Source organism: Oncorhynchus kisutch, linkage group LG23, assembly GCF_002021735.2.
Source record: "Oncorhynchus kisutch isolate 150728-3 linkage group LG23, Okis_V2, whole genome shotgun sequence".
Lineage (NCBI taxonomy): Eukaryota > Metazoa > Chordata > Actinopteri > Salmoniformes > Salmonidae > Oncorhynchus > Oncorhynchus kisutch.
The window spans coordinates 25,997,262-26,016,416 of NC_034196.2; the positions used below are offsets into that span (position 1 = coordinate 25,997,262).

Genomic DNA, 19,155 nt, shown 5'->3' on the forward strand with positions numbered 1-19,155 from the left:
TGGTATTTCTTAACTATTGCTAGCGGTCTACACTGGTCAAACACACATGAACAGACTCACACAGACACATACACACAAACATGCAGACACAATCATTTTCAGACCTGGATAACACATTATTTTAGTACTGGAGAACAGACACTAATGAATTGAATTTCTCATCCTTGAGGTAGTGAAGGTTGTCAATAATAAACAATATGACCTTTGTCTAAGGAAGTGCACAATAGCATGCATTAATCAGATTATAATTGTGGGACTGTTAAAACTGTGGCTTACTGCTAACTCAGTATGTGTTGTCTATGGGATATTGCTAGCTGCTAGCTAACTCAGTATGTGTTGTCTCATGGATATTGCTAACTGCTAGTTAACGCAGGATATGTATTTTCTGGGATATTACTAAGTGCTAACGGACTGAGTATGTGTTGTTTCCCAGATGAGATCAACTGGCCGGAGGGAGAGGACGCTCCCCCTGCTGACTCCCAGGAACTGATCACCCTCCTACTCAGACAGAACCCCCTGGAGAGGATGGGCACAGGTAGTCACAAGTTGTGCACAACACATGCCACACACAAATACCCTTTTCACACTACTGAGCCAAGCCAAGCTGTACTGGGCTGGGCCTGGTTTCACATTCACCATAGTTGATGGAACCGTGCTGGGAAGGACCATGTGTAAAGAACCTACAGTTCTGGCACATTTATCTGGGTTACTTTTAGTTTGTTGAAACTCAGCACAGGACACAAAGGAACCTTTTTACTGTTGAGGTTTACAACCACTTATGACCTACCAGGGAGCATTCTCTCTCCTCAGATAAAATAGTCCAGGTACAGACTGGTATATTCCCATAACTGTCCATGTGGCTTCTCATCACAGCGCTTTATTTAAACATAAGGAGGGGTAAATTGGGTCAACCAAAGAGGCGGAACAGTTTATCACATAACAATACTGCCTTGTAAATGGGCCCCCTCAGGAATGTCGACCTGGGCAAGGTCACGCATCATCAGCGTCTGCGGATCGTAAACATTGTCCCTGACCGGAGACCACGGGCCGCCCACTGTTTGACTATGTCCAAATGGCACCCTATTCCCTATATCGCCCATAGGGCTCTGGTCAAAGGTAGTGCAGCATAGGGAATAGTGGGCCATTTAGGATGTAGATTTTGTCTCCTGCGTAGCAGATTCAATCTAATCAGGTTACACAGGACTGCATTCATCAGAGCCAATCCCCTGGGTCGAGTCGAACCATTCAGCAGGCGGTCCTCCGTCTCTTCCTCAAAGGTCACCGGCAGGAAATTGCACTGCATAATTTATGGCCGGTGATACGACTTTTGGGTGCCAGCCAATGATAAAGCGAGGAAGAAATGTTAGCGTCTGCACTTCTTCCTTTTGTGTTGGGGCAGTGCCACCGCTGTCCAATGTCAACCTTTATCTTGGATGGAGCGGAAGTGTGTTTGAGTGCGTTTGTAGTGCTTGCATTCACTAGTCTTTTGTGTGCAAGATATCTGTGTATCTCTGAGTGTCTCTGTGTTCTTAATGTGTACTGCATGTCCTTCCATCCTTAGGTGGTGCATATGAGGTGAAGCACCACCAGTTCTTCCACACTCTGGACTGGGACAGTCTGCTGAGACAGAAGGCTGAGTTCATCCCTCAGCTGGAGTCAGAGGATGACACCAGCTACTTTGACAGTGAGTTTACTTCCTGCTCTCAAAATATACACTAACCTATACTATAGAATACAGCCACTTCAAAAGTGAAAGTTAGTAAAGATCGTAACTAATGTTTTATCCCTACAGCTCGATCGGATAGGTACCATCACTTGGAGACAGAGGAAGAAGAGGAGGATACCAATGATGAAGACTTCAACGTGGAGCTACGTCAGTTCTCGTCCTGCTCTCACAGATTCTCCAAGGTGGGTTGTCTTTCTCTTTGTACCTTTCTCTCTGTCTACCCCCCCCCCCCCACACACACACTCAACCCCCCTCTCGTTCTCTCTATCTCCCCCCCCACTCTACCCGCCCCTCCTCTCTGTCTCGATAAATTACAAAAGATTCGCTCAAGTACTTAATGCTTACTCACTTCCATATTACTCCATGTGATTGAAAAACAATGGTGGATCAATGAGGTAGTTACCCTCAACAGAAAATATATGTAGTTCATACAAATATCTGCAGCTTTCAATGAAAACCCAACATGATAGATTTTTTCTATCCATTACATTCTTTGCGTCTTTCCCCCCAACCCCCCTGCAGCATGTTATGTAGAACTCGGCTTTGCATACATTTTCTGCTGCAAATCAGATCTATTTTGGTAGAACTTAGAACACAATGCAAACACACACACACACAGACTTGCACACATTGTTGTGCTGCATTGCAGTACACTCTGCCTCTGAAAATAATGCACAAAGTGCCTTCTAAGGCAGAAGAATGTCTCAGAGGAAGAGTTTTTATTCAGTTACCTACCTAGATCTTTTTCAGTGTTTGTTACCCACCAGTTTTTTTGTGCACCGCCTGATAATCTAACCTGTGGCTAACCAGTGGCTGCTGCCACTATTTTGGAACCACTGATTGTGGTTTCTATGGTATCAGACTCTGTGTCCCAATACTAAACGGATATATTGATGATAGTGATGGTGTTTAGATGTAGTAATCTTGTCCTCTGAGGAAAGACTGTAAAGTCTCTGTGTGTCTGTCCCTGCATGGTGTCCAGGTATGTAGCCCTCTACACTCGTTCCCATGTACAGGTTGAAAATTGCACATTTGGGCACTGATAAATGACTAAATTGGAACACAGTGGAAGTATAGTAACATGCTATAAATTAGGGCTGTGCTGTGACAATACCAGTATCAAAGTATTTTTTTTCATGGCAAAAAACCTGCTGTATGTAAAATATTGTGTGCTTATAGTTTGGAAAATAAATACATGTGACTCTGGATGACAACATAATGTTTGTTTCCGACATTAGGGCTGTTTTCCTGAAGAAGTCAAATCCGCTTTGTGTTTTGTTTCTTTGCCACGATACTAACGAGTATCACGATACTGGTATCATCCTGGCCCTACTATATATAACTCCTGGCCCTACTATATATAACTCCTGGCCCTACTATATATAACTCCTGGCCCTACTATATATAACTCCTGGCCCTACTATATATAACTCCTGGCCCTACTATATATAACTCCTGGCCCTACTATATATAACTCCTGGCCCTACTATATATAACTCCTGGCCCTACTATATATAACTCCTGGCCCTACTATACATAACTCCTGGCCCTACTATATATAACTCCTGGCCCTACTATATATAACTCCTGGCCCTACTATATATAACTCCTGGCCCTACTATATATAACTCCTGGCCCTACTATACATAACTCCTGGCCCTACTATACATAACTCCTGGCCCTACTATACATAACTCCTGGCCCTACTATACATAACTCCTGGCCCTACTATACATAACTCCTGGCCCTACTATACATAACTTCTGGCTCTGTGCTTCACAGCTCTGTATGGGTTTTCCCATCCCTCCCTCTCATTGGGCAACTTTTGCAAATGTTTTGTCTGAGTGAAGAGTTTAAGAGGACTATGTATTTTGAAAGATGTTGAGGATTATAATAAATACCTCTGTCATACAAGCAAGCCAAACACACATTGAGTCTAAATGTGCACTTTACATTTCCATATAACTCGTCATATACAGTGTCAACGTTTATGATCACTATGTTTGATGTACAGTTACAAGATGACATGTTGTCATACCCTGGGTTTATCTGAACAGAAGGAGCCTATGATTGCCGATTAAGAAAATTCACCCCGGCACACGCACCTGAATGCGCTCATGACTCATTTCTATGCACACCAAAATTACGATCTGTTTCTCTGAATTGCATCGTGAAGCCTAAAACTGTAATATCATATTTTATAACTTAGCTAGTCATGTTGGCAAGAGAACAGGCTTTCAAATTGCACAATTTCTAATGGATCATTGTGTGATGGCGGGGATGCAGGGTTGAGTCCCAAACAAAGTATCTACAAGTGCACTTGCTCTAGTTCAGGTGTCAAACTCATTCCATGGAGGGCTGAGTGTCTGCATGTTTACGCTCCTCCCTTGTACATGATTGATTGAATTATGGTCACTAATTAGTAGAGAACTCCCCTCGCCTGATTGTCTAGGTCTTAATTGAAAGGAGAGACAATCTTCAGACACTAGGCCCTCTATGGAATGAGTTTGACACCCCTGCTCTAAATCCTCAACAATACAGCTAAGAGAGGAATAAACACCTTATAGTTTGTCATCCTTGAGTCATAAAGTGCATCGAAATGACTTGGCACACTTTGAAGACGTGTGACACCAGTCCTCACATCAAACCCTTGTAATTTCTGTGTCTTATGCTGCAACTTCCCCAATTATCGAGGAATATTCTCATGTTACTGAATGTATTCTCAGATTTCATTACCAACAAATGCAGCAAAAAGTACAGTAAATGTAAAATGAACAGTGTAATGTTTGTATTCATTCTTGCCAGGTGAACTGTTGTCCTAATTTCCCCATAATCTCCAAACTGTTCCCTTTCAATTGCTACAATTGTTATGCATATGCGTTTCTTCTGTAAGAAACATTTCAATTTAGAGTGTAAAGGGTTAACTGTTTGTCTGTCTGTGTGGTGTGTAGGTGTACAGCAGCTTGGACTTGTCCCGTGGCCAGCTGGAGGGGAAGGGAGAGCCTGAGGAGAGGAAGAGTGAGAGCCCTCTGACTGTAGACTCTCTGAGCTGGACACCGGAGTTCACTGAAATGTACGCCTCACAACATCACTTCTGCTATACTCAAACTATCTATTATTTTCACACACTTTTGGTATTATTTAAGTTCCCCCGCTATTGCAGGGTCTCAGAATACCTTAAGACAAACATGGCAGTGCATAACCTGCTTATATTAACATTTTGTCAGTACAACATCTATAATAGTTAGCTAGTATTTCCTGAATGTTTTTTCTGATGGGGGTTGATATTTATCCATTCCTCCTTTCTCCCCCCAGGCCCTCCCTCACTCAATCCTCAGACACAGAGAGCCCCAGCATGGGCCCTCGCCCGCCCGGCCTGCTCCCCAAGTTCGCCATCTCAGCTGAGGACGGAGACGAGATGTCCCTGGCTCTAAGGGAACCCACCAAACTGGCCTTCTCCATAGAAGAGGATGAGGCTGACGCAACTACCCCCGGAAGCACCCACAGCGGGGCTACTCTCTCTGGTATGGAGGCCTCAAGCACTGGTTAAAGCTGGTAGAAGATGTAGGGATAGTGTTGAAGAATTGTCATCATGTTGGCTGTTGACTGGTTCAGTTGATATTCAAGAAAAGTAATGGGGGGTATCACGTGGATTTGTTTCAATGTTTTTAATGTGCCTGACTAAGTTTAAAAAATAAAAAAAAATGATGGGACATTGTACCTGTTCTTCTTTGGTCAGTAGGTAGTTTCTCTGAGCACCTGGACCTGCATCCCTCCAGAGGGGAGGGCTTAGACAGCCCTGACTCCTCCTCCAAGACCCCCATGGACCAGGGAGGCCAGCATGGAGGCCAGCATGGAGGCCAGAATGGCGGCCTGCGGCCCGATAGACATGGGGAGAAGCATGGTGTTGTTGCCAAAGTCCCCAAGTCTGTTTCAGCCAGTGCCCTCTCCCTCATGATCCCTGGAGGTGAGTCAGACGATACACACACCCTACCCCTGCGATCTCCAGCATTTCGATTTAAGGATGGTTAAAGAGCAGAGTGTGAGAGAGATGAGAGGCCATTAGATCTGTGTGAAATTGGCCCGGCACGGCTGCTGCTGGGAAGAGGCTACTGTTTATGGAGTGGCTGTGTATGTAGTAGCACAGAAGAGGAGCCTGTAACTGAGGTAGTAGCTGAGAAAAACACCCCCTAAGGGTAAATCCCCTCATGTCGCACTCCCAGCAGGGGTACAGTGATTCCAGGCTGTATAGGAACATCTGGCTATTGAGGGGAGAGCTACAGGAAGACAGATCAATAGAAATGACAATGACAATTGTATGCGTGTCTGTGTTTTAACCTTAAATTAACCTCCACTGGGTATTTTGGTTTGAAGAATTGGAAAATTCATCATATAAAATTAGCATAAAAATTGATGGTGTGCTATATAAAATGTCTATGGCAACATTTATTTTGCTCTCACATTCCCAGATTAGTCCCTTGATTGTATCACAATGACCACATTATTTCCCCAAGTAATAATGCCCTTCATTAATGTGTCTCTTAGTGGTACAGATATCATTAGAATTGTGTTTCTCATTGTTCCAGATATCTTAAAGGCCGACTTTGATATTTACAGACGTTTTCAGTAATTGCAAATGACAATCTATATTTGTCTCTTGTTCCAGATATCTTTGCGGTGTCCCCACTGGCCAGCCCCATATCCCCCTACTCTCTCTCCTCTGACCCTTCCTCTCGTGACTCCTCACCCAGCCGAGACTCCTCCCTCGGCGTCATCAACCCTAGGCATCCAATCATCATCCACAGCTCGGGGAAGAAATTTGGCTTTACGCTGCGGGCCATCCCGGTGTACGCATGCGATCGTGATGTCTACACGGTCTACCACACAGTCTGGGTAAGAACTTTACTTTGCTTTACTGACTTTATTGTCCTATGAGGAAATGTTGTTGCAGTGTCATGTACACGTTTAAATACAAAACAAATTCACAATACAACTTTCATAACTGTTATATACCCATAAAAATAGACTAGCCTGCTGGACTTACTGGGTGGATAGGAACATTAGCCTGCTGGACTTACTGGGTGGATAGGAACATTAGCCTGCTGGACTTACTGGGTGGATAGGAACATTAGCCTGCTGGACTTACTGGGTGGATAGGAACATTAGCCTGCTGGCCTTACTGGGTGGATAGGAACATTAGCCTGCTGGCCTTACTGGGTGGATAGGAACATTAGCCTGCTGGCCTTACTGGGTGGATAGGAACATTAGCCTGCTGGCCTTACTGGGTGGATAGGAACATTAGCCTGCTGGCCTTACTGGGTAGATAGGAACATTAGCCTGCTGGCCTTACTGGGTGGATAGGAACATTAGCCTGCTGGCCTTACTGGGTGGATAGGAACATTAGCCTGCTGGCCTTACTGGGTGGATAGGAACATTAGCCTGCTGGCCTTACTGGGTGGATAGGAACATTAGCCTGCTGGACTTACTGGGTGGATAGGAACATTAGCCTGCTGGACTTACTGGGTGGATAGGAACATTAGCCTGCTGGACTTACTGGGTGGATAGGAACATTAGCCTGCTGGACTTACTGGGTGGATAGGAACATTAGCCTGCTGGACTTACTGGGTGGATAGGAACATTAGCCTGCTGGACTTACTGGGTGGATAGGAACATTCGCCTGCTGGACTTACTGGGTGGATAGGAACATTAGCCTGCTGGACTTACTGGGTGGATAGGAACATTAGCCTGCTGGACTTACTGGGTGGATAGGAACATTAGCCTGCTGGACTTACTGGGTGGATAGGAACATTAGCCTGCTGGACTTACTGGGTGGATAGGAACATTAGCCTGCTGGACTTACTGGGTGGATAGGAACATTAGCCTGCTGGACTTACTGGGTGGATAGGAACATTAGCCTGCTGGTCTTACTGAGTCTATAGGAACATTAGCCTGCTGGCCTTACTGGGTGGATAGGAACATTAGCCTGCTGGACTTACTGGGTGGATAGGAACATTAGCCTGCTGGACTTACTGGGTGGATAGGAACATTAGCCTGCTGGACTTACTGGGTGGATAGGAACATTAGCCTGCTGGCCTTACTGGGTGGATAGGAACATTAGCCTGCTGGCCTTACTGGGTGGATAGGAACATTAGCCTGCTGGCCTTACTGGGTGGATAGGAACATTAGCCTGCTGGCCTTACTGGGTGGATAGGAACATTAGCCTGCTGGCCTTACTGGGTCGATAGGAACATTAGCCTGCTGGCCTTACTGGGTGGATAGGAACATTAGCCTGCTGGCCTTACTGGGTGGATAGGAACATTAGCCTGCTGGCCTTACTGGGTGGATAGGAACATTAGCCTGCTGGCCTTACTGGGTGGATAGGAACATTAGCCTGCTGGCCTTACTGGGTCGATAGGAACATTAGCCTGCTGGCCTTACTGGGTCGATAGGAACATTAGCCTGCTGGCCTTACTGGGTCGATAGGAACATTAGCCCGAGCTGTTTCAGAGGGATATCACACCTGGCACAAATTATTGTCTAGTTCTGTTTTTCTTGCCGGGGGGTGCCCTATACCTGCACCCAGAGGGGAGTAGTTCAAAGTCTGGGTACTGGGGGCGGCTTGGGTCTAAAATGACAGTTCACCAGCCCCCCATACACATATTCCAGTGTCCCCCAGATGATTCACCAGCCCCCCATATACTTGCTGAGGGTCCTGACCTTAAAGATCTGATCCAGGCCTGTCTGACCATCCAGGCCTGTCTGACCATCCAGGCCTGTCTGACCATCCAGGCCTGTCTGACCATCCAGGCCTGTCTGACCATCCAGGCCTGTCTGACCATCCAGGCCTGTCTGTTTCACCACAGAAAGCAAAGCAAGTACTTTGCTTTCTGTGGTGATAATCCCTGAGCATATTTATCTGGCTGACAGTGGCATTCCCAAACCAACAAACAATACAAAAAGTTAAAATAATGTTTTACAAATGAAAGATTTGTCTGTTTAGTACAGTCAACCTTAAAAGATCCCAGTTCTTTGAGTAAGTACAGTCTCAGGTCTGTACATTTAATGGCACTGAAGCTTGTTGTCCAAGAGGACACTCAGATATTTGTTGCTGAGGTAGGTGTTGTACGCTTCCTGAAGTCTATGCACATCTCTTTGGACTTAATGGTATTGAGGACCAAGTGTGATTCAACACACACTCTACAAAGTCATTTAGGACCAGGCCATGATGTTCCTCGTCATCATGCAACAGGCTGATCAAGGCAGTGTCATCAGCGAACTTAACGAGGTCTCTGTCAGGATGGGATCTAGTACAACTATTAGTGTACAGGAGTGGGGACTAAACACATCCCTGAGGAGAGCCTTTGTTGGTGGTGCGTATGTCCGACAGGTGGGAGACCTACTTTGATCCGCTGTGACTTCTGGCTCAGGAAGTCCAACAGCCACAAAACCTGACATGGAATTTTTGGCACCTTCTAGATGTCTATTGACCATGTTGAGTAAGAATGGCATCATCAACTCCTCTGCTGGGCTGATAGTCAAACTGAAATGGGTCGAGGAGCTTCTGGGTGGCACTGGGAATCTGACTTTTCACAGCCTCGTGTTTGATCATGTTCAAACAAGCACAGTCAAATATCTAATGAAGCACTGGTAAAATAGTACATTTCTGTTGGTACAACAAGTTGTCACTTTCATCTGTGTTAATAGTTATCGAATAATATGTTGAGTGGCTGGATTCAATTAAACCTGCACCATGGGAAAACAATGTTTTTGTTATTGTACTGCAATGTTTCATTACGGAGTGATTAATAGATACAGTAGCTAACAGTGTGTTTCTGTGTGTTGTTCAGAGTGTGGAGGACCCGGGTCCGGCCCACAAGGCAGGTCTGAAAGCTGGTGACCTCATCACTCATGTGAATGGAGAGACGGTCCACGGCCTGGTCCACACTGAGGTGGTGGAACTGCTGCTCAAGGTCAGAGAACATTAGATATAAAGTTTCATCAGATAACTGCTAGTAACAATTGTCCACCATTACATCCACAAAAGGTTATGACGTAATCGCGTAAGGTATCTGGAGTTTGTAACTTGATACTCTCATTATGGAGCTCATACAGTTAAGCAATAAGTCCAGAGGGGGTGTGGTATATGGCCAATATACCACGGCTAAGGGCTGTTCTTAGGCACAATGCTGTGTATATATATATATATATATATATATATATATATATATATATATATATATATATATATATATATATATATATATATATATATATATATATATATATATATATATATATATATATATATATATATATATATATATATATATATATATATATATATATATATATATATATATATATATATATATATATAGTTAAGTTCGCTGATGACACTATATATATATGTATATGTATGTGTGTATGGTATATTGGCCATATATCACAAACCCCCGAGGTGCCTTGTTACTATTATAAACTAGTTACCAACGTAATTAGAGCAGTTAAAATAAAGGTGTTGTCGTACCTGTGGTATACAGTCTGATATACCACGGCTGTCAGCCAATCAGCATTCAGGGCTCGAACCACCCAGTTTATAATAGACTGTTTATCTAGTGGTAATTTAATTTACAGTCGAGCCCACTTTTTTAACTCTGTTTGTAACTTCATACTCTTACAATGGAGCTAATTCATTTTGGGTCAGTTTATCTTATGGATCTCTGTATTTGCTTCCTCCAGAGTGGCAGTAGGGTAGCCATCTCCACCACTGCGTTTGAGAACACCTTCATCAAAACAGGGCCTGCCAGGAGGAACAGCTACAGGAGCAAGATGGTCCGACGCACCAAGAAGCCCAAGAAGGAGAAGACGCAAGAAAGGCAAGACATTTGTGTTTGGTTTAGTGTTATTTCCTATACGAGAAACCATTTTGTTATTAGATATGAACTATATCTAATAGTTAACAACACTATCAACAAGGCACGTCCTACAGGCCCTAGTTGTGTCTTGTCGCACCTTGACTACTATTCAGTCGTGTGGTCAGGTGCCACAAAAAAGGACTTATGAAAATTGCAATTGGCTCAGAACAGGGCATAACTGCTGGCCCTTGGATATACACAGAGAGCTAATAATAATATGCATGTCAATCTCTCCTGCCTCAAAGTGGAGGAGAGATTTACTTCATCACTACCTGTATTTATGAGAGGTATTAACATGTTGAATGCACCAAGCTGTCTGTCTAAACTACTGGCACACAGCTCGGACACCCATGCATACCACACAAGAGATGCCACGAGGTCTCTTCACAGTACCCAAGTCCAGAACAGATTATGGGAGGTGCACAGTACTACATAGAGCCATGACTACATGGAACTCTATTCCACATCAAGTAACTGATGCAAACAGTAGAATTAGATTTTAAAATACTGAATAAAAAAACACCTTATGGAACAGCGGGGACTGTGAAGCAACACAACCGTAAGCACAGACACATGCATACACACACACACACACACACACACACACACACACACACACACACACACACACACATGATAACATACGCACTATACACACGATAACACACGCACTATACACACACACACATGGATTTAGTACTGTAGATATGTGGTAGTGGTGGATTAGGCGCCTGAGGGCACACACTGTGTTGTGAAATCTGTGAATATATTGTAATGTTTTTTTTTATTGTATAAACTGCCTTAATTTTGCAGGACCCCAGCAGTTAATGGGGCTCCATAATAAATACAAATGAACTAAACCTCTAAGTCTGCGCTGTAGAGGTCGCTAGTAAATTTGAACAGTTTACATGTCCAGATTATGTCATATACAGTATAACCACAGGGTGTAGCTGTGGCTCCTTGCAACGGTGCTAAAACTCTGTCACTTCTTGACAATGTCAACCCTCGTCACGTGTCAGTCTTAAGTTTTTAATTTCAAAGATCTTCCTCTGGCTGTCCTTTTTCTTTCACTGAATTGATTACTCAGGAATAGTATGTACATTGTTTACCACCATTTTTGAAGAACAATGATCATAGATGTCACAACACTACACATCTATTTTCTACCTACAAAAATGGCATTTTCTATGGAACATTCTTGCTTGGCCCTATAGTGGTGGACTGATTCAGTGTCTTCTCTCTTTGCGCTATTTGCCAGAACGCATATATAGTAATAACACCATTTGAAGTATAATTCTTAGATTAGACTATCTAGAGTCAAGACCACAAATCTAATGTAGGGAGTGCCTGGGCCTCATAGTGATAGACTGACCGTGTCTTCTCTCCTCTTTCCCCACAGGCGGCGATCTGTTTTCAGGCGTTTCGCCATGCAGCCCTCCCCTCTGCTCCACACCAGCCGTAGTTTCTCCTCCTTCAACCGCTCCCTGTCCTCTGGGGAGAGTCTCCCAGGTTCCCCTACTCACAGCATGTCTCCCCGCTCCCCCACTGCAGCTTTCCGACCCACCCCTGACTTCAATCAGTCAGGTGAGAGTGACCGTCTTTCATTTACATTTTATGGAATAAAATAGATTTTAATCAATAAAATACATGTGGTGTGTCTCAGTAAAACAATCAATGTTTGTTAAATTAGGATGAATTTACAATATTTAAAACTATGAAATATTATAGTTGAAGAATGTCCTTCCCTCTGTGTTTCCAGGTGGCAACTCCTCTCAGAGTAGCTCTCCCAGCTCCAGCGCTCCAAACTCCCCCGCAGGCTCCGGCCACATCCGTCCCAGCACCCTCCACGGCCTGGGCCCCAAACTGACTGGCCAGAGGCTCCGACAGGGCCGTCGCAAGTCTGTCGGTAGCATTCCCCTCTCCCCTCTGGCCCGCACCCCATCCCCGACCCCCCAGCCCACCTCCCCGCAGCGCTCACCCTCTCCTTTACTTAGCCATGGGTCCATGGGGATCTCCAAGACCACCCAGGCCTTCCCAGTCAAGATGCACTCGCCCCCTACCATTGTCCGCCACATGACACGTCCCAAGAGCGCAGAGCCTCCCCGTTCGCCGCTCCTTAAGCGGGTGCAGTCGGAGGAGAAGCTGTCGCCCTCCTACACGGGCGACAAGAAGCACATGTGTTCCAGGAAGCACAACCTGGAGGTGACCCAGGAAGAGGCCCAGGGAGAAGAGTTGATGCCTGGGGACAGGGACCACCACACCCTGCAGAGTGTGGAGGAGACGTCTTGCGAGCCTCTGGCCATCACCCGGGTCCGGCCGGCAGAGCAGGGATGCCTCAAGAGGCCTGTTGGACGCAAGGTGGGCCGCCAGGAGTCTATGGAGGAGCTGGACAAGGAGAAACTGAAAGCCAAGGTGGTGATGAAAAGACAGGACTGGTCAGAGAGGCGAGAGTCCCTGCAGAAGCAGGACGCACTACAGGAATCTGATATGTCTGGTGCTGAAGGAGGAAGAAGCCAGGGCAGAAGCCAAGGCTCAGAGACAGTCTCACTGGAAGGCAAAGCTGCCAGCACCACTGTAAAAGATGTCCTGTACAAGAAGCTGAACACTCGGGCCAGTGAAGGCAGCCCTGAACCACTAGTGGGCAATAGCTCTGACTCGCCACTGTGCTCCGTCCACCCTGACTGGAGCCCCCAGAAGACTGAGTGGCAGCTGTCCAGGCAGAGCAAGGAGGGTGGTAAGCCAGACAGGCTTGACTTCAAGGCCCCCAACATGGAGTTTGCCCGGAAGAGGCAGTCATTCGAGGAGCGAGAAGACTGCATGTGCCGACTCTCTCCCGTCATTCATGAGAGCCTCCATTTTGGCTCCACCCGGTCCAAGAGTCTTCAGCTGGACTCGGCCCTGGCTCTAGACCACGTCAAGGGTACCATGGGTAGCGTCCACTCCAGCCCTGAGGGCCTGAACCCCAAGATTTTTGCTGGGAGAGGAGAGGGAAGTGCTGTGGAGAAACTCCAGCTCATCTCCTCCAGTGAAGGCTCCCTCAGGAAGACCTCCTCAGAGTACAAGCTGGAGGGGCGTTTGGTCTCCTCCCTCAAACCCCTAGAGGGCACCCTAGACATTGGCCTGCTCTCCGGGCCAAGGGTGTCTAAAACAGATATCTGCCTCTCTAAGATGTCTGACGGTGATATGGACTCGATAGGGACGCCCATGTGGCTGCAAAGCCCAGTTGAGCGGCAGGTGTTGATTCCCCTACTAAAACCATCTGACAAGCAGAAGAGCCCCCCCACCAGTATACTAAGCCCTGGAGCTGTTGTGGCCCTTAGCAGTCCAATTCCCACCAACGAGGAGGCTAGTATTTCCAACACTGGGCTTAAATGCAGTAGCAGTGGTGAGAAGCCACACGACAGACCTAGTCACCATGAACCCCCAATGGCTCTCTCCAAGGCGGAGGTTTCAGACTTTGGGGGGAAACAAGAGAGCAGGTCCAGTATGATAACTCACGATCATAGGGCATTCCGCCACAGTGCCCACTTCTCCAACTGTGGGAAGACGCCCTCCATACGGGAGGTCAGCAACGAAGACCAGGAGGAGGAGGTGGAGCCACCTCAAGAGACCCCAGCCCCCGCACAGCAAAACAACACCGATATCTCCAAGACATCAGATACAGTTGTCGTTCCAAAGACGGAGAATCCCAAAAATACTGCAGCATCCTTCCCTGCCTCAAAGGTAGAGGTTCAAGCAACTGCCCCTCATGCAGCTGTACCAGTGAAGCAAAGTTCAGATTGTCAGTCAGGGCCCAGTTACCTGCAGAGCAATAAGAAACAAAGACCAGCTGAGAGTACAAGTAGCATCACTACAGTTGTACAATATAATTTAGAGCAGACTTCATACCTGTCAAAGCAGCAGATGGTATACAGCAGTCCCTCGACAGTGACCACAGCACAAACGTCCATCCCTGCTCCAATCTCTAGTCTTGGAGATATGAACCAAACAAGTGGTCAAATGTCTCCAAGACAGGACGCCACAGGGAAAACCCAAAACTCTGACAAGGTTCAAAGCAACAGGCCAGTACTAAACAAGGACAGTGAACCGGTCAGTGTGTCTGCTGTTGAGGAGCTCAAAGCTGCAAACGCAGCAAGAGAGAAAATGGCCGAAGTCAGAGAGGCAAGTCCTAAAGTGGATGTAAAATGTGTCTTATCTAAAGGCATTTTGGACACTGCAACTGCTAAAACAGAAGCAACACAGAGGTGTGATCAATGTGAAGATGCTTGTCCCATTGGCAGTCAGGTAGCTATTAGTAGTGTAGCAAAGCAAATTAGACCAGGTCCCACTTCACCAAAGACAAAGGGTAGCATTGCAAAGACTGGAGAGCGAGAGAAGCCAAATTTAACACACCGACTTGCTGAAAAAACTTGGGTCAAAGGGGCTCTTGAGGCAGAAATCAGAGTCTCTAAAAAGCAAACTGCTGATGTGAATACCAAAGAGACGAGTCCTGTGCTGATAGTGAAACAGTCACCACCAAGTCCTGCTTCAACAAATCAAACAACCATCAATCCCAAAACTAAGCCAAGATCTGAGGAAGAGAGGGAGAGGTATGAAGTGAAAACTCCCACCCCAGTCGTCAAAGTAAGCCTGGATTCAAAACAGCAAGAAACTACAGTCTCAATGCTCAAAGAAATCCCAGACTCAAAGCAGGAAGAACCCCTACTCAAAACCTTGGTTCAAAGCCACATTGTCAAAGAAAGTTTAGACTCCAAACTAAACAAATCTTCGTGCCAAACTCCTGTCCCAACCCCAGTTGTCAGACACCACTCTGACCCAAAACAGAAAGAACCAGAACTCCACACCTTTGCCCCAACCCCAGCCCAAGTCATCAAAGATAACCTGGACTCAAAACAAAAATCACCCCCTCACAAAACCTCTGCCTCAACCTCAATGAACTCTAAACAAAAGGAAATCACTACTTCAACTGTTGTTAGACAAATCATAGACTCGAAACAGAAATCCCCCCCTCACAAATCTCTTGCCCCAACTGCAACCCCAGTAATGAAAGAGCCAGCGTCGGTCCTTGCTGCACCCCGACAGCAGGCCCAAAAAGAGCCTCTGACCGGAGCCAGCGCTCCCTCCCAGTCTACCCCTGTACCAGTCCTGCTGGCCCTAGCCATGAGAAGAGAAGCACACCCACCCAACGGTGGAGCTCTCTCAGGCAGGGCCAGCGGCAGCACCGGACAGGAGGCTGTGGTCCAGACCTCCAGGGAGGATCAGAGGAGACTGAGGGTAGAGGCTCCCAGGTCAGAGGGCCTTAGATCAGACTCTCATAGGTGTCTGGGTGGGATGGATACCACAGGGCCAACACCCACCTCCACCAGCTACAGCACCCCCCAGGCCAAACACAGTAAAGCTGAATCCAGGGTCACTAACTCTGATAAACAGGTAGCCTGCAGCCAAAAAGAACAGGCTGACAAGAAGAAAAGGGAGTCTGGTCAAGAGGCAGCCTCTACACAGAAAAACACCAAGAGAGAGACTTTGAGAGTGGCTACCGTGGTGAAAGAGGGTTCAGACAAAGATTCGGCCCGACACAAGCAAACCAAGGAGTCGCCCCGCGGCCCCGCAAACAAAGGAAATGCCGAATTAAACAAATAAAACAGCAGCCACCCTTTTGCAGTATGTCCAAGATAAGACAAGGCAGACATTTTAGTTATTCATAGTGTCATCATACCTTATTTTTTTGAGAACCGGGGAAGCTGTTACTTCAGTGTTTATATGGCGTGAGAGAGGTGTGTTATCCTGAGAGAGAGTGTGTGTATGTAGTGGCGTAAGCGTATGCTTGGGCGATACTGTAAATGTGTAATGTTTTTGGACTGAATGTAGACAATGATTTGCTGCTCATTTGTGGTCCTCTGCTGTGTGAAGAAAAAAAAGTGTCAAATTTGTATCCTGTGATTGTTTGGAGGTTTTATTTTTTAATCGACAGCAGAGTGCAATGTGCAATCAAAATGTCAGTGGGCAGTAAGGAGTAGCCTTTTCCAAGGTTTTGAATTGCACTCTGGGTTTAGAGTTCTGGGTTAAGAGCACCTCAAATTGAAGGTAGCAGGCTTTCGATGCGTGTAGACTGAACTATTTCACTTAAAAAGCTTTGTGAGGTGAAAATACAGTAGTCATGGCACATCATCCAATGAACCATTTTAGTTGTGTGACAGTGATGCAGATCATTCACTGGCAAGCGTCATACAGAAGTCAAATATCACCAAAAGATTGTTTAGATACTTTGTCACTTTTTTTTTTTTTATTACCTAGAGGTGAAGTGTGTTTGTTTTGGGTAGCGGTGCACAGCAGGATTGCACTATGTCCTGTGCTTCTCACCTAGAACTATTTAATATGGAATCATCTTACGGTTCTGGAATCATATTTAGTGGAAGGGGCCTTAGAGTTAAGGGAGAATTTAAAAATAAATAAAAAACTTGCTGTTCTTAGCAGGTTATGGTGTAATTCACATTCCTTTCACATCTCTACATTTCTAAACCTTTGATTTTTATGCAATTGTGTACATAAGTATGACTAAACTAACTGTAAACATTGGGATACATGGGCTTACGTGAATATGTGTTTGTTTTGTATATATATATATTTTGCAATGTCATGTTTGTATACTCAATGAAATGTCATTTCAGAATAGTGTTCCGCTTGATAATTCTGTGGTCTAGAATAAGCTAATGTAATGTCTATGTATATCTATCCAAAATACATCCTCTCTCTAACAGTCATTTTAACACATTCTGATATGTTCAGAATTTTACTTGAGGAGAAATCAAGCTTACATGGGGAGATGTGCTTTTCCTCAAATGTAGTGTTGAAAATTAAACAAAACTGTGAGAGGGGCAAGTGGTTCCCAAGAATGCGTTCAATCGTGATTTTGTAGTGAAGATGTATGAAGAATTGTAATGACCGTGTAATATTGAGATGCTGAGCCCAGGAGAAAATATATATGTATGTTATTATGACAATGTGTAGAATGCAAGCTCCAATGAGTTAGAATAAACCAACAATTCTAAGTATGTTCGCCACACTATGGAAGAGATTTCTCAGTCCATTTTTAAGGAGGTGTCTGCATCTATTGGGTGTTGTTTTCCAGTTCTGTTTATGTTTGTACGGACAGACATTCATACAATGTGAAATGTATTTTCGGGTATGGTAAATTTAAAAAGGGCTTCAATTCAAGTGAACGTCAAGCTAATTTATTGAGAATGTCAGGGTTGCAAGAGATTAGATTTCAGTTACAGTACTGAAGTTGTGTTCTAGCCTTGTATTGTTTGTCGTTCTTCGCCAGACTGTTCTTTTTCCATAAGTGATGCAGTAGCCTACATTCATCTGGCCGATCTGGTACATTAAACTGTGCCCAGTTAAATGTCTAGCTAACAATAGGCTTGAAAGGACGGATTTTGTCAAATCAAAATGCACTAATATACAAATCTTAGTTCATATACGTAAATGTCATTATTCTAGACAGTTGATGTTTAGATGATGATACTAGCTTTGTGTATCAGAAAAAGGTTGACTTCTTTTACGCTGACATAGAGATGTCCTGTAGTTCAGCCTTTTGATTGCATACCCTAAATATCAAACAAAGTAGGTTTATAATTCTGCGATACAATATTAACTCTAATGTAGGATATGTCATAACAATAAACAATCTACTGTATCTTAGGGAGGCAAACAAAAAATACTATGTAAACTGGACATAATGTATTTACATAAATTGCATACTGTACCCAAGAAGGCACATTAGTAGACAAATAAGATTGATTGTAGAGATTTTTTAATGTGTTAAGCCGAATCTGAAGTTTTACTATTCTCATTAGTTATTGTAAATGTATTGTCAAACATTTGGGCAAAAGAGAGATTCACCTTTAATATTACACATTTCCCCTCCTAGTTGTAGTAGTTGGGGGAGAGTAGGATGAAAATGTCTTACGGAGCTCATCTTGTATTTCAAACAGGCTCTAGTTACAGACAAAAATGAATCCAAAACACTTTGAATGACGGAGCATATATTTGTCTCCATGCCCTTTTGTTTCTGACGATTGACATTTAAATCCTTTAAAAAAAGCACATTCAATGTTTGTTTACAAATTCTTCATGGATGTATATTTTGTATATTGTGTAATTGATTTGCCAAATCTGTGTACTACATCACAGGAAATAGGTTTGATAGTAGTGTTTGTGATTCTCACCTACCCAGCCACCCAGTTGTGCTGTTAGACTGTCGGTTGCAACATCCGTCGGGTCCCTCATGGTCCTGCTTGTTTTCTTTTTTTCCTTTGTGTGAAACTAGCATTAGATGAACTTGCTTACTATGTTTTGTCTTTTAGGATCTGTGCAATAAAACTGTTTGAGTTTTGGTATTTCGCCCAAGGAAACCTCTATGGATGTCATAGCTGTTGTATATTAAAACAGATATTTATACTTCTAAAGTTGCATAACACTGAGAATAAAAAGCATGATAAAACTATTTTCTTT

General features: G+C 44.6%; 1 protein-coding gene across 5 annotated transcripts in view; it reads left to right on the forward strand.

Moving 5' to 3' along the window:
- mast4 (microtubule associated serine/threonine kinase family member 4) overlaps window positions 1-19,147 on the forward strand; it is a 173,450-nt gene extending 154,303 nt beyond the window's left edge. For 4 of the 5 annotated variants that reach the window (XM_031803041.1, XM_031803043.1, XM_020457728.2 and 1 more), the window contains 11 exons: window positions 434-535; window positions 1,562-1,684; window positions 1,793-1,908; window positions 4,678-4,799; window positions 5,042-5,250; window positions 5,466-5,693; window positions 6,393-6,619; window positions 9,574-9,696; window positions 10,466-10,602; window positions 12,041-12,225; window positions 12,401-19,147. In XM_031803041.1, the coding sequence (XP_031658901.1) occupies window positions 434-535; window positions 1,562-1,684; window positions 1,793-1,908; window positions 4,678-4,799; window positions 5,042-5,250; window positions 5,466-5,693; window positions 6,393-6,619; window positions 9,574-9,696; window positions 10,466-10,602; window positions 12,041-12,225; window positions 12,401-16,281 (5,453 nt within the window). In that variant the 3' untranslated portion in view covers window positions 16,282-19,147. The remainder of the gene's footprint in view (window positions 1-433; window positions 536-1,561; window positions 1,685-1,792; window positions 1,909-4,677; window positions 4,800-5,041; window positions 5,251-5,465; window positions 5,694-6,392; window positions 6,620-9,573; window positions 9,697-10,465; window positions 10,603-12,040; window positions 12,226-12,400) is intronic. The other variant, XM_031803042.1, reaches the window with a different exon arrangement.
- The last annotated feature ends 8 nt before the right edge of the window (window positions 19,148-19,155 follow it).